This window comes from Protopterus annectens, chromosome 4.part1, assembly GCF_019279795.1.
Source record: "Protopterus annectens isolate FY-2018-M chromosome 4.part1, PAN1.0, whole genome shotgun sequence".
Classification (NCBI taxonomy): domain Eukaryota; kingdom Metazoa; phylum Chordata; order Ceratodontiformes; family Protopteridae; genus Protopterus; species Protopterus annectens.
Window position 1 is genome coordinate 813,851,887 of NC_056734.1, and position 16,822 is coordinate 813,868,708.

The window sequence follows — 16,822 nt, forward strand, 5'->3', positions numbered from 1 at the left end:
TTTTACTGGATGATTTACAGAAAAAGTTAGCCTCTCCTGAGCCTATTGACAGAAAGGCATTGCAGGATCACATACATAACACTCAGCAGGTTAACAATCATTTCCTTCAGTGTGGTTATGATGCATTGGAAGCTTCATGTAGGGCAGCTATGACTGGGGCTGTGATACGTAGACATGTTTGGTTAAAAGATCAGCCACTGCCAGACCATGTCAAAGTAAAGTTACTTGATGCACCTCTGGAAAAACAGAAGCTTTTTGGCGCTAATGCACAAGATGTGTTGAAGTCCATTGAGGAAAAAGCTAAGTCAGTACAGACAGTCAAGGATTTCCTCCAGGTTCAGCCACCCAGATTCAGTAGAAACTGGCCTTCAAAGAATTGGTCCTTCCCAGACTCGGACAAGTTTCAAAGGGGAAAGAACAGGCGTGGCCGAGGCCGAGGCCAATACTGAGGCTCCTACAGGGGACGCCAATGGCAACCTACAAATCAAAGAAGTGCTGCAGCCAGTCCAGCTGCACCACAAGGACAATCACAATGACTTGACTTTCATACCGCCTACAAGGGCTCAGAGAGAAGCACCCTTGGGCGGAAAATTATCCTTATTCTCAAAAAACTGGCATATCTTAACCAAAGACAGTTGGATTCTTGATTTAATAGACAAGGGTTACAGATTCCACTTCCATACTTTACCTACAAGACAAGGCATGCCAAACCTGCCACACCATCAAAGGGCAGAGGCACTCATTCAAGTTTCAAAGCTATTAAGTATAAAAGCAATAGAAAAGGTACCTCCCCAGGAACAAGGCCAGGGATTCTATTCAAGACTGTTCCTTGTTCCAAGAAAGGAAAACAAATGGAGGCCTATACTGGACTTGTCTACTCTAAATACCTTTCTCATTGTGCCAAAGTTCAAAATGCTGACGTTACAGCAACTCCTTCCCATGCTGGGCAAGGGGTCTTGGCTGGTCACTCTGGACCTCAAGGAGGCATACCTGCATGTCCCAATCAGACAAAGCTGCAGAAGATACCTCCGATTTCTTGCAGGGACAGAGCACTATCAATTCTCAGCTTTGCTGTTTGGCTTATCTACTGCGCCCAGAGTGTTCACGAAATGCCTGGCATCAGTAGTGGCACACTGCAGACTCCAGGGAATTCAAATATACCCCTACCTGGACGACTGCCTCATACAAGCAGACAACAGACAAACCTTAATAAAAAACTTGGACTATGTCATGCAATTACTACAGGCCTTGGGATACACAGTCAACATTCAGAAATCAAGGCTACTGCCATCCCAACAGATTATTTTCCTAGGAGCCAAACTGGACACACAAACACAAATGGCCTACCTCACAGAGGAAAAACAACAGCAGTTACCAGAGTACTTCAAAGGCCTAGCACAGCTCTCCCAGCTGACTGCAAGGAAACTCCTGCAGGCCCTGGGGTTCATGGCATCATGCATTCTTCTGATACCTTTGGCAAGACTTCATATGAGAAAGCTGCAATGGTATTTGAAAAGCTTATGGTCCCAACACAGCCAAAGCCTAGAGGATGTAATCCCACTTATTCCATGTCTGCAAAAGGAATTATTGTGGTGGGCTCAAGCAAGTCAATTAAACAAAGGCATGTCTTTCAACAGACCTCAAGCAGGTGAAATAATTACAACAGACGCCTCAGATCATGGATTGGGGGCGCACATGGAGGGCAGATGTGTTCAAGGTCAATGGACACCAAAGGAAAGACATCTGCACATAAACCAAAAAGAGATGCTGGCAGTGATACATGCAATTGAGAGTTTCGAAAAATCACTGCAGCAAGGACATTTACTAATAAGGACAGACAACACCACTGTCATGTGGTATATAAACAAGCAGGGAGGGACTCATTCATACCCCCTCTGCAGACTAACAATGATTCTCTGGGAAAAAGCACTGAGTCTGAAGATACACCTGCAATCCCAGTTTGTGCCAGGCAAGGACAATGTACTGGCGGACAAGCTGAGCAGAAATTTCTTGGATCCACACGAATGGATGCTGCATCCCCACATTTTCTCACAAATAACAAAGACATGGGGAAGACCGGACATAGATCTGTTTGCATCTCACACGAATCATCACCTGGAAAAGTTCTGTACCAGGACCCACCATGCACTAGCCTGGACAACGGATGCTCTCTCCTTCAGCTGGAATTCCCTAAAAAATTATGCATTTCCTCCTCTGCCACTGTTGACCAAGGTGATCCTGAAGATCAAAGCAGAACAACCAACAGGCATTTTGATAGCTCCAGACTGGCCAAAGCAACATTGGTACCCATTGCTGTTGAGCATAACTCGGACCAAACCGTGGCCTCTGCCCCTATGGCCCCTGCTCCTAACACAACACAACTACAGGACTGTTCACCAAAACCTGAAAACATTACATCTGACAGGCTGGAGGTTACTTTAACTCCTTCCGCTTCCAATCTTTCCAAGGCAGTTCAGGACATCTTATTGGAAGCACGCAGGCCATCCACCAGAAAAGCCTATTCAGCCAAGTGGAAGAGATTCAGCATCTGGGCTGCCAACAGGGGTCAGGATACAACAGTACTGAGTATACCTCAGATATTGGAATACTTGGCAGAAATGTTTCATTCTGGACTCACTTATTCTTCCATAAAGATTCATGCCTCAGCAATCTCAGCAAGATACAATTGTGATCCACCAGTGTTCTCACATCCTTTGCTAAGACAGTTCCTGAGAGGGATAAAGAATATCAAGCCTCCCAGAAAACAACCAGTACCTGCATGGGACCTCAATTTTGTACTGGAAAAATTATCTCTGCCTCCCTTTGAGCCAGCAGCAACCTCAGAGATGCAATTTCTATCATGGAAAACGGTTTTTCTATTGGCAGTCACATCAGCAAGAAGAGTCTCGGAGATACAGGCACTCATGGCAGTACCTCCTTTCCTCATTTTCCATCAGGACAGAGTCTCTCTAAAAAAACAAATCCTTCTTTCATGCCAAAGGTGATTTCCAGGGTGTCTCTAAATCAAGCTATTCACCTTCCTACTTTCTTCCCCAATCCTCAAAATAGAGGGGAAAGACTGCTGCATACCTTGGACATACACAGGCAACTACGCTACTACTTGGACAGAACTAAGGCCACCAGAAAGTCTGACCAGCTGTTTGTAGCCTATGCTGCTGGAATACAAGGAAAAGCAATCTCCAAGCAAACAATTTCAAAATGGATTGGACACTGCATCAGATTCTGCTATTCTTACCATGGAAAAAGTGTGCCAGCCAATATTAGGCCACATTCCACCAGAGCTATAGCCACATCCACAGCTTTCCTAAGAGGAGTGGCTACAAAGGACATTCTAGAGGCTGCTACATGGAGCTCCATGCATACATTTACCAAACACTACAACCTGCCTTTATACTCCAGATCCCGAGCAGGCTTTGCTTTGGCAGTCCTGCAGGGCATTTTAGCTACACCATCCTTTTGTTAGCTCCATCCACCCCCAGCTTGGCTATGGTATTCAACCCATATGTTATGACTGCAGTTGCATTCTTGAAGGACATAGTACAGTTTTGTACCTACCATAAATGTAGATGTCCGATAGATATGCAACTGCAGTCGGATTTTCCCTCCCTCCTTCCCCTCTTTTCTTTCTTTATGGGTCCATTCCCCCTGTTCCTTTTAGCTGGGGTATCTCCTATGGTGTATCTGTTTATTACTGTTGTGCATGTCTGGAATTGTTTATCCATTCACCAAATTTAGCCTTCCTAGGAGGGCACCTGGCATCTGGGGCAAGAAACACTGAAGAAGATGGCGTCGGCCGATGCCTTTATACTCCAGCCGTTGTGATGTCGGAGAGGAGGCGACACCAGCCGATGCCGAACCCAGACTTTGGAATTCGGCTGACCGAGGGCTGCCTGAGGCAGGACAACCCATATGTTATGACTGCAGTTGCATATCTATCGGACATCTACATTTATGGTAGGTACAAAACTGTACTATCCATGCACTTGTATAAGTGCTTGTAAAGTGCATTATCTATGAAGTAAGCTTTGCTTAACATATCCAACATATCAAACACCAAATGATTAAATAATCAAGATACTGCTAAGAAACATAGTATAAAAGAACAGACAAGCTAAGAACAAGCCTAGGTACACACAATAAAAATAACACTAAATTATATTTACAAATGTATTGATCACAAATTTAAAGTAAATCATAAAGGTTCATCTACATAGGAAATGTATAGCAACATCACACATGAGCTAAGCATATGAAAGCATTTTCATATTATCTTTGTCACTCTTTCTGGAATAATGGAGTCATGTTTCACAATGAATCAAGACTCTTATGTAAGAAATGTTTCTATAGTTTTATTTATTTATTCAATTTACTAATTAATGTAGAGCACCAATCTAAATGGACCTTTTTCAGTCTCTTCCTGGACAGATAATAAGTGACAGTAAACAAGCATGTTAACAACATTTACTATGAATATAAACAAAATGTTATATAACGATAGCAGTGTATCAGTAATAGTACTAACAACAGTAGTAAAGTACATAGTATAGGAGACAATAGGGAGGGATGGTTAGAATAAGACAGAAGAAAAACAAGAAAGGGGAAAAGCTGACGGGATGGAACACAAAGTATAAAAGACTGCAAAAGTAAGGTAAAGACACAGAAAGTAAGGTCATTTTCCGTTATCAGGGCAACACACAATGATCACACACTGTTTAGCCCTGAATCGAAACAAAGCTTAACAAAATGGTTATAAGACTCGCCAGGTTCCCAGGCTAATATGTTTACTGAGTCCTGCTCATCTATATACGTCTTCCACAGAAAGAGAGAAAGCACGTCCAAAAAGAGGCACGTACATAAAATTAGTACAAGCACGCTCCAAGTTAACAGCCCATTCTTTTTCATAGAGCTTTTTCAGTCGCATCCTTTACCCAGTTTGTTCCCTTTTGTTGATCTATAGTGTTATTTTAACTGCACCAAGCAAGGACAGGTAGAACTGGCAGTCAGCTGTAAAAAATGGTCTGATGTTTAGGCATGTACTTTTATGTTCCTTTGTGACAGTTCAAAAGTCGTAGCATTACGGCTTATATGAGAAGTGTGCTTGCTGTAGTGAAACACCGTAGCCACACAGAAAGAGCTTGAGGACAGCAGGAGGTTTATGAAAACCACGTTACCGTACCTGATGTCCGGTGATACTAAGGGAGTTTTTGGACTATTAACCAGTTGTGTTTTACAATGTGAATGGGATACAGTCTCTAGAAAACTCCACATTATTCCTTTTGTTTCATAATTTCCACTTGAAATGTTTTGTCAGAGGAAGTGAAGGCTGTACTCACATCAGCGGCAGCAGTGCAATCATTGGGACCCCGTGTTAATATTCCAAGTGCTCATTAAACCTGTTGCCCCGATAATGGAAAAGTACCAAAATTAACTATATACAATATATACGATGTGGAAGAAATATCACATATTACTGTAGGAAAATAATGTGAGAAAGATAAAGGTGCCTGACTGGTGAAGGGGAGAGTGGAGAAATAGGTGATGTGCCCAGTGGGAAAGCATTTACAAACTGACTCAAACTTGAGATGATCTTTAAGTGAGCATGAAATGATGGGTACGAGGTAAGGTTTTTACGATCAGTAGGGAGGGATTCCCAGAGTGTGGGGAATTACTGTGTTGTGAAGATGACATTTTTAATTGTGTTTTTTTGAAAATAAGAGATATATTGTTAGAAAAATACTGTCAGTTGAATTCTTCTGAATGTGGTCAGCATTTTCCTTTTTGCAGAGTCATAAAAATTCCATTTTGATTGATGGCAGAAGTGTGGAGAAATATAAATCTGATTACCAATGTAACAGCCACTGGAGTGTCTGCGAAAGAGGCTTATGAAGAATTTATGTAAATATCATATCACTCAGAATAGCACATGATACACAAAATGAGAATCCATGGACACATACATTTTTCTGAATTATTTTTCTTTTCTTTTGCTCCCCCTACCCAGAACAGACCATCAGCTGCCATCAGCTCCTCTCTTGATTCACTGGATCCACCAGACCACTTTAGCCTTCCCCAAGCTCAACACGATTCATATATTGGCCTTTGAGGAGATCAAGGATGCTGCGGCATCATACTGTTGTCACGGCGTGTGCCTTAACCCCCCCCCCCCCAACAGCAGCCTTGCAAGCTCCACAATTGCTGCCGAGGGCAGATGCATGCATGTTTTTGTACATGTGCAATCTGCTGACCAAGCAGTATACAACTTCTAGTGTGGAAGTTATTGGGCTATTAAAGCTATAGTGTCAGGAGGTTAGACAGCCTCCCTTTCCCTACCCCCAGGATGAGTGAGCTGGCGTCAGCCACTCACTCTCATCCTCCCACTCCCAGTCTCTCCAGCACCATTGCCACTAGTCAAACAATTTTTCGGAAAAATTCTTAGTTATATTTTGTATAATTATTGACAGACAGCTGGTCTAGCAAATGCTGTCATAGCAACCTCAGGGCTGAGATTTTATAAAATGTTTTGACATACACAGTTACCTTTCTTGGAACTGGACCCTAATGTTTTAACCTGCATTCAGTCCTGGATTGGTCTATTTGACTTTAGTGCCTATATCGGTAAGGTCACCAAGAGCTGAAAGGAAAAGTATATTTCTTTACGAATGACAGAAGAATCTACAGAACATTTATTACAGGAGGTGTCATGGATAGGATGAGAAAACAATTAAACCAGGTTACAGTATCTGAGAACTGGACACGTGTGACAGCTCAGTTTTGATGCTAAGAAATGCAGGATAGGGCTGCTGGGTAACAGAATCCCAGGGGGCGACTATATAGTGGAGCATAATTTACTGATAACAACTTAAAGGGAAAGTGATGTATTTCCACCTTACCTCTTGCAAGTAAACAACTTCTCTTATCTTTTTCCACAGGTTATATACAAGCGTGTCGTGCCTTGATGATTGTATCACTTATTGTTGGGATTCTTGGCATCATTCTGGGAGTGCTGGGCATGAAGTGCACAAACATTGGAAACAGCAGTGAAGACACCAAAGGGAAGATTGCCTTGACAGGAGGCATAGGGTTTATTGTGGCAGGTAAGATATTCCAGTGAAGTCTTACTTAAAACTTTCAGAAGAATGTATGTCATTGTATGCGATGTTAACAAGAGCTTAAAATTGTGAAGTTGTACGCATCTATTGGGAAAGATGGTTTAGGCACAGTATTTCTGTTACCCCAAATAGAATTAAGGAGTATCTTCACTATATATCACAGAAGCCCCCATTATCTTTAGAAAGTAGCATTCCCATTATCCAATGAAGGACAGACATTTAAAAGTGATTCGATATTCTGTCCAATGGTACATGCTTGTCCTTCCTTCCCTTTAGGAAGGTGCTGCTTACATGACTGCAGGAAATGCATTTATTCTGGGGTGCCACTCTTATTGCTCAATTAACAGTCATAATCAGCCAAACACTGTGCATGCAATGATGTGCAAATTCATTTTTGTGGGTGCTGAATTTTGATCAGCTTAAAGGTACTAATACCTCTTACTTGTTTTATTAGTCTTTATAAATTAAAACATAAATCTTTTCAGCAAGAAACACAGACTAATTTTTCTCTAGTGTTTAATAAAACCATACATTATACAGCTTTTGGTACCCAATAGGTTAAAACTGAAAAAAATAGAAACAAGTAATTTGACAAATTGTATAAATGGGCCTCCGTAGCAAGTAAATGTGACTAAAGCAGCATGTCATTCTTTATGTTACCTGTTACACAGTAAAAGATGTAAAGTATTAGAATTTAAGTATGTGTGTTATGTATCAGTATTTGTATTAAAATTGCATGTAGATACATAAAATCAATTTGAGATTTGCTAGGGTCATTAAAGATGAGTAATGGTGCATAGCTGTGGTGTACAAATTTCTGGCTACAACCTTGTTACTAATAATTACATAAATATTAAAGACTGTGACCATGGCGATAGTATGCTATCTCCTTCTGCTGTGGAGCTCAACGAGTACTGTAGAGTAAGATGTATGTTCTTCAACCACTGACTCAAACCCTGGTGGATTAAACCAGTATTGCCTTTAGCCAACAGCCACAAGTAGAAGTAGGGCAGTGGCTGTGTAACATATGCCGGCATAGCTAGCTGGAGTTTTGTAAAGTGTTATATGTCATTTGTATACCAAACTGATTTGTAAAGCTGCTTGTGTTAAAAATGTACCAACAGTGGGTCCTGCTGGACAGAAAAGAAATACACCTGCATATCAGACTGTATTTTAACTGTTGAAATTAATATATTGTAACGGGACACTAGGTGAAAAGAGGTTAATGTCAGTCCAGCTAACTTTGAAAAATAGTCTGAAATTAAATTACATGGATTAGAACATAAATATTGTATCATATAGTTCTGATTGGAGCCAGGAACAATTTGTCTATAAAAACCAGGACTAGGAATCCTGTTGTATTGTCCTTAGGGGTGAACTAATTGCTACCCTGGAAGGATGAAAATTTTGAAAAGGTTTTATGTCTTCCAGATGTTATAGCACATCTTAGCAAAGCTCTGTGTGTGGTATGGTAACCCATGTTCAAGATTCTGGATCAGTTTCTAGTAAAGGGGGTAGTGTGGGAACCAGAAGTCAAGTGACCAGATGTATGTGATGTCATTCTGTAATACAGCACTGAAATGATGTTGTAATATTAGATGAGACAGTCTCATGGATGACTGTTTTTGAAATCTGACAAAGAAGGACCACTCACCCACTTCATCTCTTCTTGCTTTTGTAAGTAACCAGGGAACAGTAATTCTTTAGATCAGTCAGGAAAATATAGTGAAATTAATCGGATAATAGGTTCATAGGTGTGTACTAAGCTAGTGGCCATGGAGCCTTTACAAGCCTAGCCCATAGGATTACCCTGGCATCATGCCAACCAACCTTAGTTCCCAGTGCCTCTGTCAAGTAGAGCCACTGGAGTAATCCCCTGGGTGACTTTTCTATTTCCCATCCACTCATCAAGATTTCTGTTGAAGAGGGCCAGTGAGGTGCTCAGTTTGACATGTATGAGAAGTTTATTCCATAGCATGGGCAGTCTCTGGGTTACGAACCTGTCCCTCCAGCACGTTCTATTGATTGTGGTAATGAGGTTGAGGTCTCTGGAACATGCGGTGCGGAGGGATTGGGATTTCTTTAGATGTAGCATTTCTAACAGAGCTGGGTCAGACATGGCTTTGTAAGCCAAGTAGAGATTGCCTCTAAGTAGGTGATAGGAGACAGAGAATAGTTGGAGTTTTTTGAGTCTGTCCATATAGGACAAGTGTTTAAGGCCTGAGATCCTCTTTGTGAAGTACTTTTGTGGCCTCTCCAGTTGTTGCAGGTGTCTAGTGAGGTACATGCCAAATGGGGCATTGTACTTGATGATTGGCCTAATGAGAGAAGAGTAGAGGGAAGCCATGACCTCTTTCATCCTGGATGCAAAACCCTTAGTAATGAGATGTGCCACATAGAAGGACTTTCTGACCACATTGGCAATGTGGTGGTCAAAAGAGAGGTTGCTGTCAACCTGTGTTCCTAGATCTCTTATATTGCCTTCTGTGTTCAGTGGGCTACCATTGATGTGGTAATTCATGGGAACCTGGATTTTCTCCAAAGGGGATGACGACACATTTTTTGGCATTGAGCTTAAGGCTATGGTTCTGACACCAGTCATTGGTCTCAGTGAAGCCTTTCTGTAGGATGTCAACATCACTTGGTGAGTTAAGAATAGCTCCCAACTTGCAATTATCTGTGAACTTTGCCAGCCAGAGTCCCTTCGTGTTGGCCTAGACTTCAGAGAAGTAGATACCAAACAGGAGAGGACTCAGGACCGAACCCTGTCGGACTCTACTCTTGACTGGTAGGCAGTCTGACTTGGAGTCAGCTACTTTTACACTGTGGTTTCTATCTGTGAGCGAGTTTGCAACCCACCTAGTGATATAGGGGTTGATGCCTAGTTTAGTGAGTTTTTCTATGATTCATGAGTGTCCATGAATAAAATACTCTAGGGAAACCAAGAACAAATGGATGACCAGGTAGGCTGCCTTAATAAAGGTACAGTGGGATGTCAGTGAAGAAGCTGGGCTACCGGTAAAGCCTTGAGAAAGGCTGTGCTTACCTGAGCACTTGTGGTCGAAGGCTGAGTAAAGCCTTTAGAAAGGCTTTGTATGCAGGTCATAGTTCCGGCTGGCCAGGTCGCCTGGTGAGAGGAACCACTAGTGCGTCAGCTAGAAATCAAAGATGAAACACACAGAAAAAACAGGCAAAACAATGTAAATGTGGCTGGGCTAAGGAGCCCTGCTCACCATGGTGGCAAAAAATCAACGTAGTCGAAGTTCAGATTCTAGGAGGTCATACTTTATTGAAGTAAAAAGTGCCAGAAGTACAATCACCATCGAAGCGTAGTCACTTAATGGAAAGAGTGATCCTGAGGATTTCCTTTTATAAGAGTACCTGGGGGTGTGTCAGTGAAAAAACCTTTATTGTGATTGGGCACGACAACTTGCCATCACACGTTACAATCTGATAGGTTAGATATCCTCAGCCAGCTGATACATGGTTAGTAGAATCACTCTAAACCTACAATAGTGAAGTTTGGTGATTAGCTCAAATTAGCTAAAAAATGTAGTTAACTAAAAATAGTCATCATCATCATCATCATCATCTTTCGGCTTTTCCCGTTAGGGGTCACCACAGCGGATCATCTCTTTCCATTTCTTCCTATCCTCTGCATCTTGCTCTGTCACACCAACTGCCTGCATGTCCTCTCTCACCATGCCCATAAACCTCATCTTAGGTCTTCCTCTTTTCCTCTTACCTGGCAGCGCCATCCTTAGCATCTTTTTCCCAATATACCCATCATCCCTCCTCAACACACGTCCAAACCAATGCAATCTCGTCTCTCTTGCTTTGTCTCCAAACTGTCCAACATGAGCTGACCCTCTAATATACTGATTCCTAATCCTATCCATCCTAGTCACACCAAGTGCAAATCTTAACATCTTTAACTCTGCCACATCCAGCTCTGACTCCTGCCTTTTTGTCAATGCCACTGTCTCCAACCCATATAACATAGCTGGTCTCACTACCCTCTTGTAGACCTTCCCTTTCACTCTTACTGGTACCCGTTTGTCACAAATCACTCCTGACACTCTTCTCCACCCATTCCACCCTGCCTGTACTCTCTTCTTCACCTCTCTTCCACATTCACCATTACTCTGAACTGTTGATCCCAAGTACTTAAACTCGTCCACCTTTACCAACTCTACTCCCTGCATCCTCACCATTCCTCTACCCTCCTTCTCATTTACACACATATATTCTGTCTTAGCCCTGCTGACCTTCATTCCTCTGCTCTCTAGAGCATATCTCCACCTCTCCAGAGTCTCCTCAACCTGATTCCTACTCTCACTACAGATCACAATGTCATCTGCAAACATCATAGTCAACGGGCCACCTGTCTGATCTCATTTGTCAACCTGTCCATCACCACTGCAAATAAGAAAGGACTCAGAGCTGATCCTTGATGTAATCCCACCTCCACCTTAAATGGATCTGTCACTCCCACTGCAGTCCTCACCAGTGTCACACTACCCTTATACATATCCTGTACCACTCTTACATACTTCTCTGCCACTCCCGACTTCCTCATACAATACCACAACTCTTCTCTAGGCACTCTGTCATATGCTTTATCCAAGTCTACAAAGACACAATGCAACTCCTTCTGACCTTCTCTGTATTTCTCCAATAACACTCTCTGAGCAAACATTGCATCTGTAGTGCTCTTGCCTGGCATGAAGCCATACTGCTGATCACTAATCATCACTTCCCTTCTTAACCTAGCTTCTACTACTCTTTCCCATAACTTTAAGCTGTGACTGATCAATTTTATCCCTCTGTAGTTACTGCAGCTCTGCACATCACCCTTATTCTTAAAGATAGGTACCAAAACACTTTTTCTCCACTCCTCAGGCATCCTCTGACTTTCCAAAATTTCATTAAACAATCTAGTTAAAAATTCCACTGCCATTTCTCCTAAGCACCTCCATGCTTCCATTGGGATGTCATCTGGGCCAACAGCCTTTCCATTCTTCATCCTCTTCATAGCTGTCCTTACTTCCTCCTTGCTAATCTGTTTCACTTCCTGATTCACTATCCCCACATCATCCAACCTTCTCTCTCTCATTCTCTACATTCATCAGCCTCTCAAAATACTCTTTCCATCTACTCAACACACTCTCCTCTCTTGTGAGTACCTTTCCCTCACTATCCTTTATCACCCTTACTTGCTGCACATCTTTCCCAGCTCTGTCCCTCTGTCTAGCCAATCGGTAAAGGTCCTTTTCTCCCTCTTTAGTGTCCAATCTCTCATACAACTCTCCATACGCCTTATCCTTAGCTTTCACCACCTCTCTCTTTGCCATGCGCCTCATCTCCTTATACTCATGTCTACTTTCTTCATCTCTTTGACAATCCCACTTCTTCTTCGCCAGCCTCTTCCTCTGTATACTCTCCTGTACTTCCTCATTCCACCACCAGGTCTCCTTGTCCTCCTTCCTCTGTCCAGATGTCACACCAAGCACCTTTCTAGTAGTCTCCCTTACTAGTTCTGCTGCAGTTATCCAGCTATTCGGTAACTCTCCACTGCCTCCCAGTGCCTGTCTTAACTCTTCCCTAAACTCCACTTCACAATCACCCTTTTTTAACTTCCACCATTTAATCCTTGGAACTGTTTTCACACTCCTCCTCCTCTTCTTGATCACCAACGTCATCCTACAGACCACCATTCTATGCTGCTTAACTACACTTTCCCCTGCCACTACTTTACAGTCTCCAATCTCCTTCAGACTGGCCCTCCTACATAGGATATAATCCACCTGTGTGCATCTTCCTCCACTCTTGTACGTCACCATATGCTCCTCCCTCTTCTTAAAACACGTATTCACCACAGCCATGTCCATCCCTTTCGCAAAATCCACAATCATCTAACCTTCTGCATTCCTCTCCTTAACACCATAACTACCCATCACTTCCTCATCCCCTCTGTTCACTTCACCAACATGCCCATTAAAGTCCACTCCAATCACTAGTCTCTCACCCTTGGGTACACTCACCACAACATCATCCAACTCACTCCAAAATTTCTCTTTCTCATCCATCGCACACCCAACTTGTGGAGCATATGCACTAACAACATTCATCATTACACCATCAATTTCGAGCTTCATAAACATCACTCTGTCAGACACTCTCTTCACGTCTAAAACACTATTGGCATATTTTTCCTTTAGTATAACCCCTACCCCATTTCTCCTGCCATCCACACCATGATAGAACAATTTGAACCTGTTTCCTAAACACCTGGCCTTACTTCCCTTCCATCTGGTCTCTTGCACGCGCAATATATCAACCTTCCTTCTCTCAATCATATCAGCTAGCTCTCTTCCTATACCAGTCATACTGCCAACATTCAGAATTCTTACCCTCACTGCTACACTCCTAACCTTCCTCCTCTCTTCCTGCCTCCGGGCATGCCTTCACCCTCCTCTTCTCCTTCGGCCAACAGTAGCCCAATTTCCGTCAGCACCCTGTTGGCTAACAGTACTGGTGGCGGTCATTGTTAACCCAGGTCTTGCTGGAAAAAATCAACCCTTGTTGGTAAAATACATTGTTAGGCTACACTTTTTGAAATCTTCATCAGGATGGTGGATAACCTAAAAGAGCATAATAAACAAAGCCGAGCATACTAGAGAAATAGCAACAACATGTATGTAAAATAACATGTATGTAAAATAAGATTCACTATTGTAGGTTTAGAGTGATTCTACTAACCATGTATGAGCTGGCTCAGGGTATCTAACCTATCAGATTGTAAGGTGTGATGTCAAGTTGTCGTGCCCAATCACAATAAAGGTTTTATCACCCACACTTTATTGGCCCCCACTGGCACACCCCCAGGTACTCTTATAAAAGGAGATCCTCAGGATCACTCTTTCCATTAAGGAACTACGCTTCAATGGTGATTGTACTTCTGGTACTTTTTACTTTAATAAAGTACGACCTTCTAGAATCTGAACTTCGACTACATTGATTTTTTGCCACCACGGCGAGCAGAGCTCCTTAGCCAAGCCACATTTATGTTGTTTTGCCTGTTTTTTCTCTGTGTTTCATCTTTGATTTCTAGCTGCCGCACTAGCGGTTCCTTTACCAGATGACCTGACCAGCCGGAACTACGACCTGTATATGAAGCCTTTCTAAAGGCTTTACTCAGCCTTCGATCACAAGCACTCGGGCACACACAGCCTTTCTCAAGGCTTTACTGGTAGCCCAGCTTCTTCACTGACATCCCACTGTACCTTTATTAAGGCAGCCTACCTGGTCATCCATTTGTTCTTGGCTTCCCTAGGGTATTTTATTTGTGGACATTTTTCCTCCTCTGCATAAGAGCTTAAATACCCAGGTCCCACAGACAATCATTTTCCTGCTGGACATGATTCCTGAGTGGGGAATGGTATCAAAGGCCTTGGCCATATCAAGGTAGGCTGTATGAACCACCTTGTCTTCATCCATAGCTCAGGTGACTGACTCAAAAAAGTTGACCTAGTTGAGCAGGCATGATCTACCCTTCACAAAACCAAACTGTGTGTGATCCAGAGTTTGGAGATTCCCTATATCTTTGTTTATTAGGTCTATGATGATGTGTTCCATAGCTTTGCATATCAGACTCATCAAGCTAATGGGACAATAGTTCTCAGGGTCTGTAGTCACTCCTCCTTTGTGGAGAGGGATGACTGAAGTAGTGCACCTTTTGGTAGGGACAAAGCCTGAGGTGAGACTGTGATTGAACAGGGCACACAGATGGGGGTGCCAGTTCACTCTGTAGTTCATGAAGAACACAACCACATATATTGTCAGGTCCCATAGAAGCTGTATTCTTGGCCTTGGACAGTGCTGTTTTAACCTGTGCAGCAATAATACTGGGTGCCTGGCAATCTACTGGTATTGTGATTGGTCCTTTAGGGTGGGAGAGAGTGGTAAAATTGGCACTGAATCTGTCGGCCAGTATATTGGCCATATCTGTTGGCTCGGTATAGGAGTTACCATTGTGCAGTAGTTCAGAGCATATCTGGGTATTACCGTGGAGATTCTTTACATAACTATAGAAGGCCTTGTGGTTGTCTTTATTATCTGCTGCAATTCTGTTTTCATAGCTAGCTTTAGAGGATTTGATGAGGGATCTCAACTTTTTGTTGAGGCTAATAAGGGAGTTTTTCCAGTCTTAGGACTTCACCTTATTCTGCATCAGTTTCCTCCTTCTGTTGTAGAGATTTTTTATGGCAGGGGACCACCAGATTGGCTTCCTTTTTTGGAGGAGTGCGTCTTGATTCTATTGGGTATTGCAAAACCCATGCATTTGTGTACATGTTCATACAGTGCATTGGTGTATGATTCGGTGGTCATGCAACTATTCTTCATTTGCATGAGTGCCATGAAGGGAAGAATACAGGGATGTTATGACCTCCTTGTTCCTGAATGAGATACACTTACGTATGAGGTGGGCCATGTAGAAAGCTTTCCATACCACCGAAGCAACAAGGTGGTCAAAAGTCAGGTTGCTATCAACCTGGGTGCCCAAATCCCTCACGACTGATTGAGTGCTTAAGATGTTGTTATTAATGTGATACTTTGTGGGAACATGATTCTCCCCAAAGGGGATGATGATGCATTTTTCGGTATTCAGCTTGAGGCCATGTTTTTGGCACCAGTCATTTGTCTGAATGAGACCCTATTGGAGGATGTCCACATCACTAGGTGAATTGATGACAGCACCCAGCTTGTAGTCATCTGCAAACTTGGTCAGATATAGCCCACTGGTTTTGGCCTGCACCTCAGAAAAGTATATCCCAAAATACAGAGGCCCCAAGACCGAACTCTGGGGTATGACAACGACACTTGTTATGGGTCTACTGCTTGAGATGGCTTCCCCTATTTTGACTACATGGGTTCTATCAGTGACCCAGTTTGCTTCCCATCTGGTAACATATGAATTGATGTCTAGTTGAGAGAGTTTATCTATTATGCCCGAGTGGGGAATAGTGTCAAAGGCTTTGGCCAGGTCAAGGTAGGTGGTGTGCACAGTCTTCCCCTTGTCCATGGCTTTGGTGACTGTCTCAAAGAAGTCTACCAAATTTAGCAGACATGACCTCCCCTTGACGAAACTAAACTGTGTGGGATCAAGCTTTTGGAGGTTGCCAATGTCCTTGTTAATGAGATCCATGATAATTCATTCCATGGCCTTGCAGATCAGGCTCGTTAGGCTGCTGGATCTATAATTTCCTGAATCGGTGGATGCTCCACCTTTGTGTAAAGGGATGACAGTGGCTGTCCTCCACTCAGCTGGGATGAAGCCTGTACTCAGGTCTTGGTTGAATAGGGTGCCTAATGGTGCTGCAAGTTCCTGCCTGAGTTCACGTAGGATGCAGCCTGGGATGTTATTGGGTCCCATGGAGGCTGTATTTTTTGCCTTTGAGAGAGCAGTGATGACTTGTTCCCTAGATATAAGGGGAAGAGGGCAGGTACTGGGAATGTCTTGATTTACTGATGGGGGGGCAGACGGGTAAAGTTTTTGCTGAATCTGTCAGCCAGCAGGTTTGCTATAGCTACAGCATTTGTATATGTGGTGTCCTTGACCACCAGTTCTGAACAGATCTGTGGACATATGTGAAGGCCTTATGATTGTCTCTAGTAGATATGGCCAATTT

General features: G+C 42.9%; 1 protein-coding gene across 2 annotated transcripts in view; it reads left to right on the forward strand.

The window, feature by feature from the left end:
• Positions 1-16,822, forward strand: part of LOC122801073 (claudin-15-like) — a 405,386-nt gene that overhangs the window by 364,454 nt on the left and 24,110 nt on the right. For both annotated transcript variants that reach the window (XM_044070576.1, XM_044070577.1), the window contains one exon: positions 6,951-7,115. In XM_044070576.1, the coding sequence (XP_043926511.1) occupies positions 6,951-7,115 (165 nt within the window). The remainder of the gene's footprint in view (positions 1-6,950; positions 7,116-16,822) is intronic.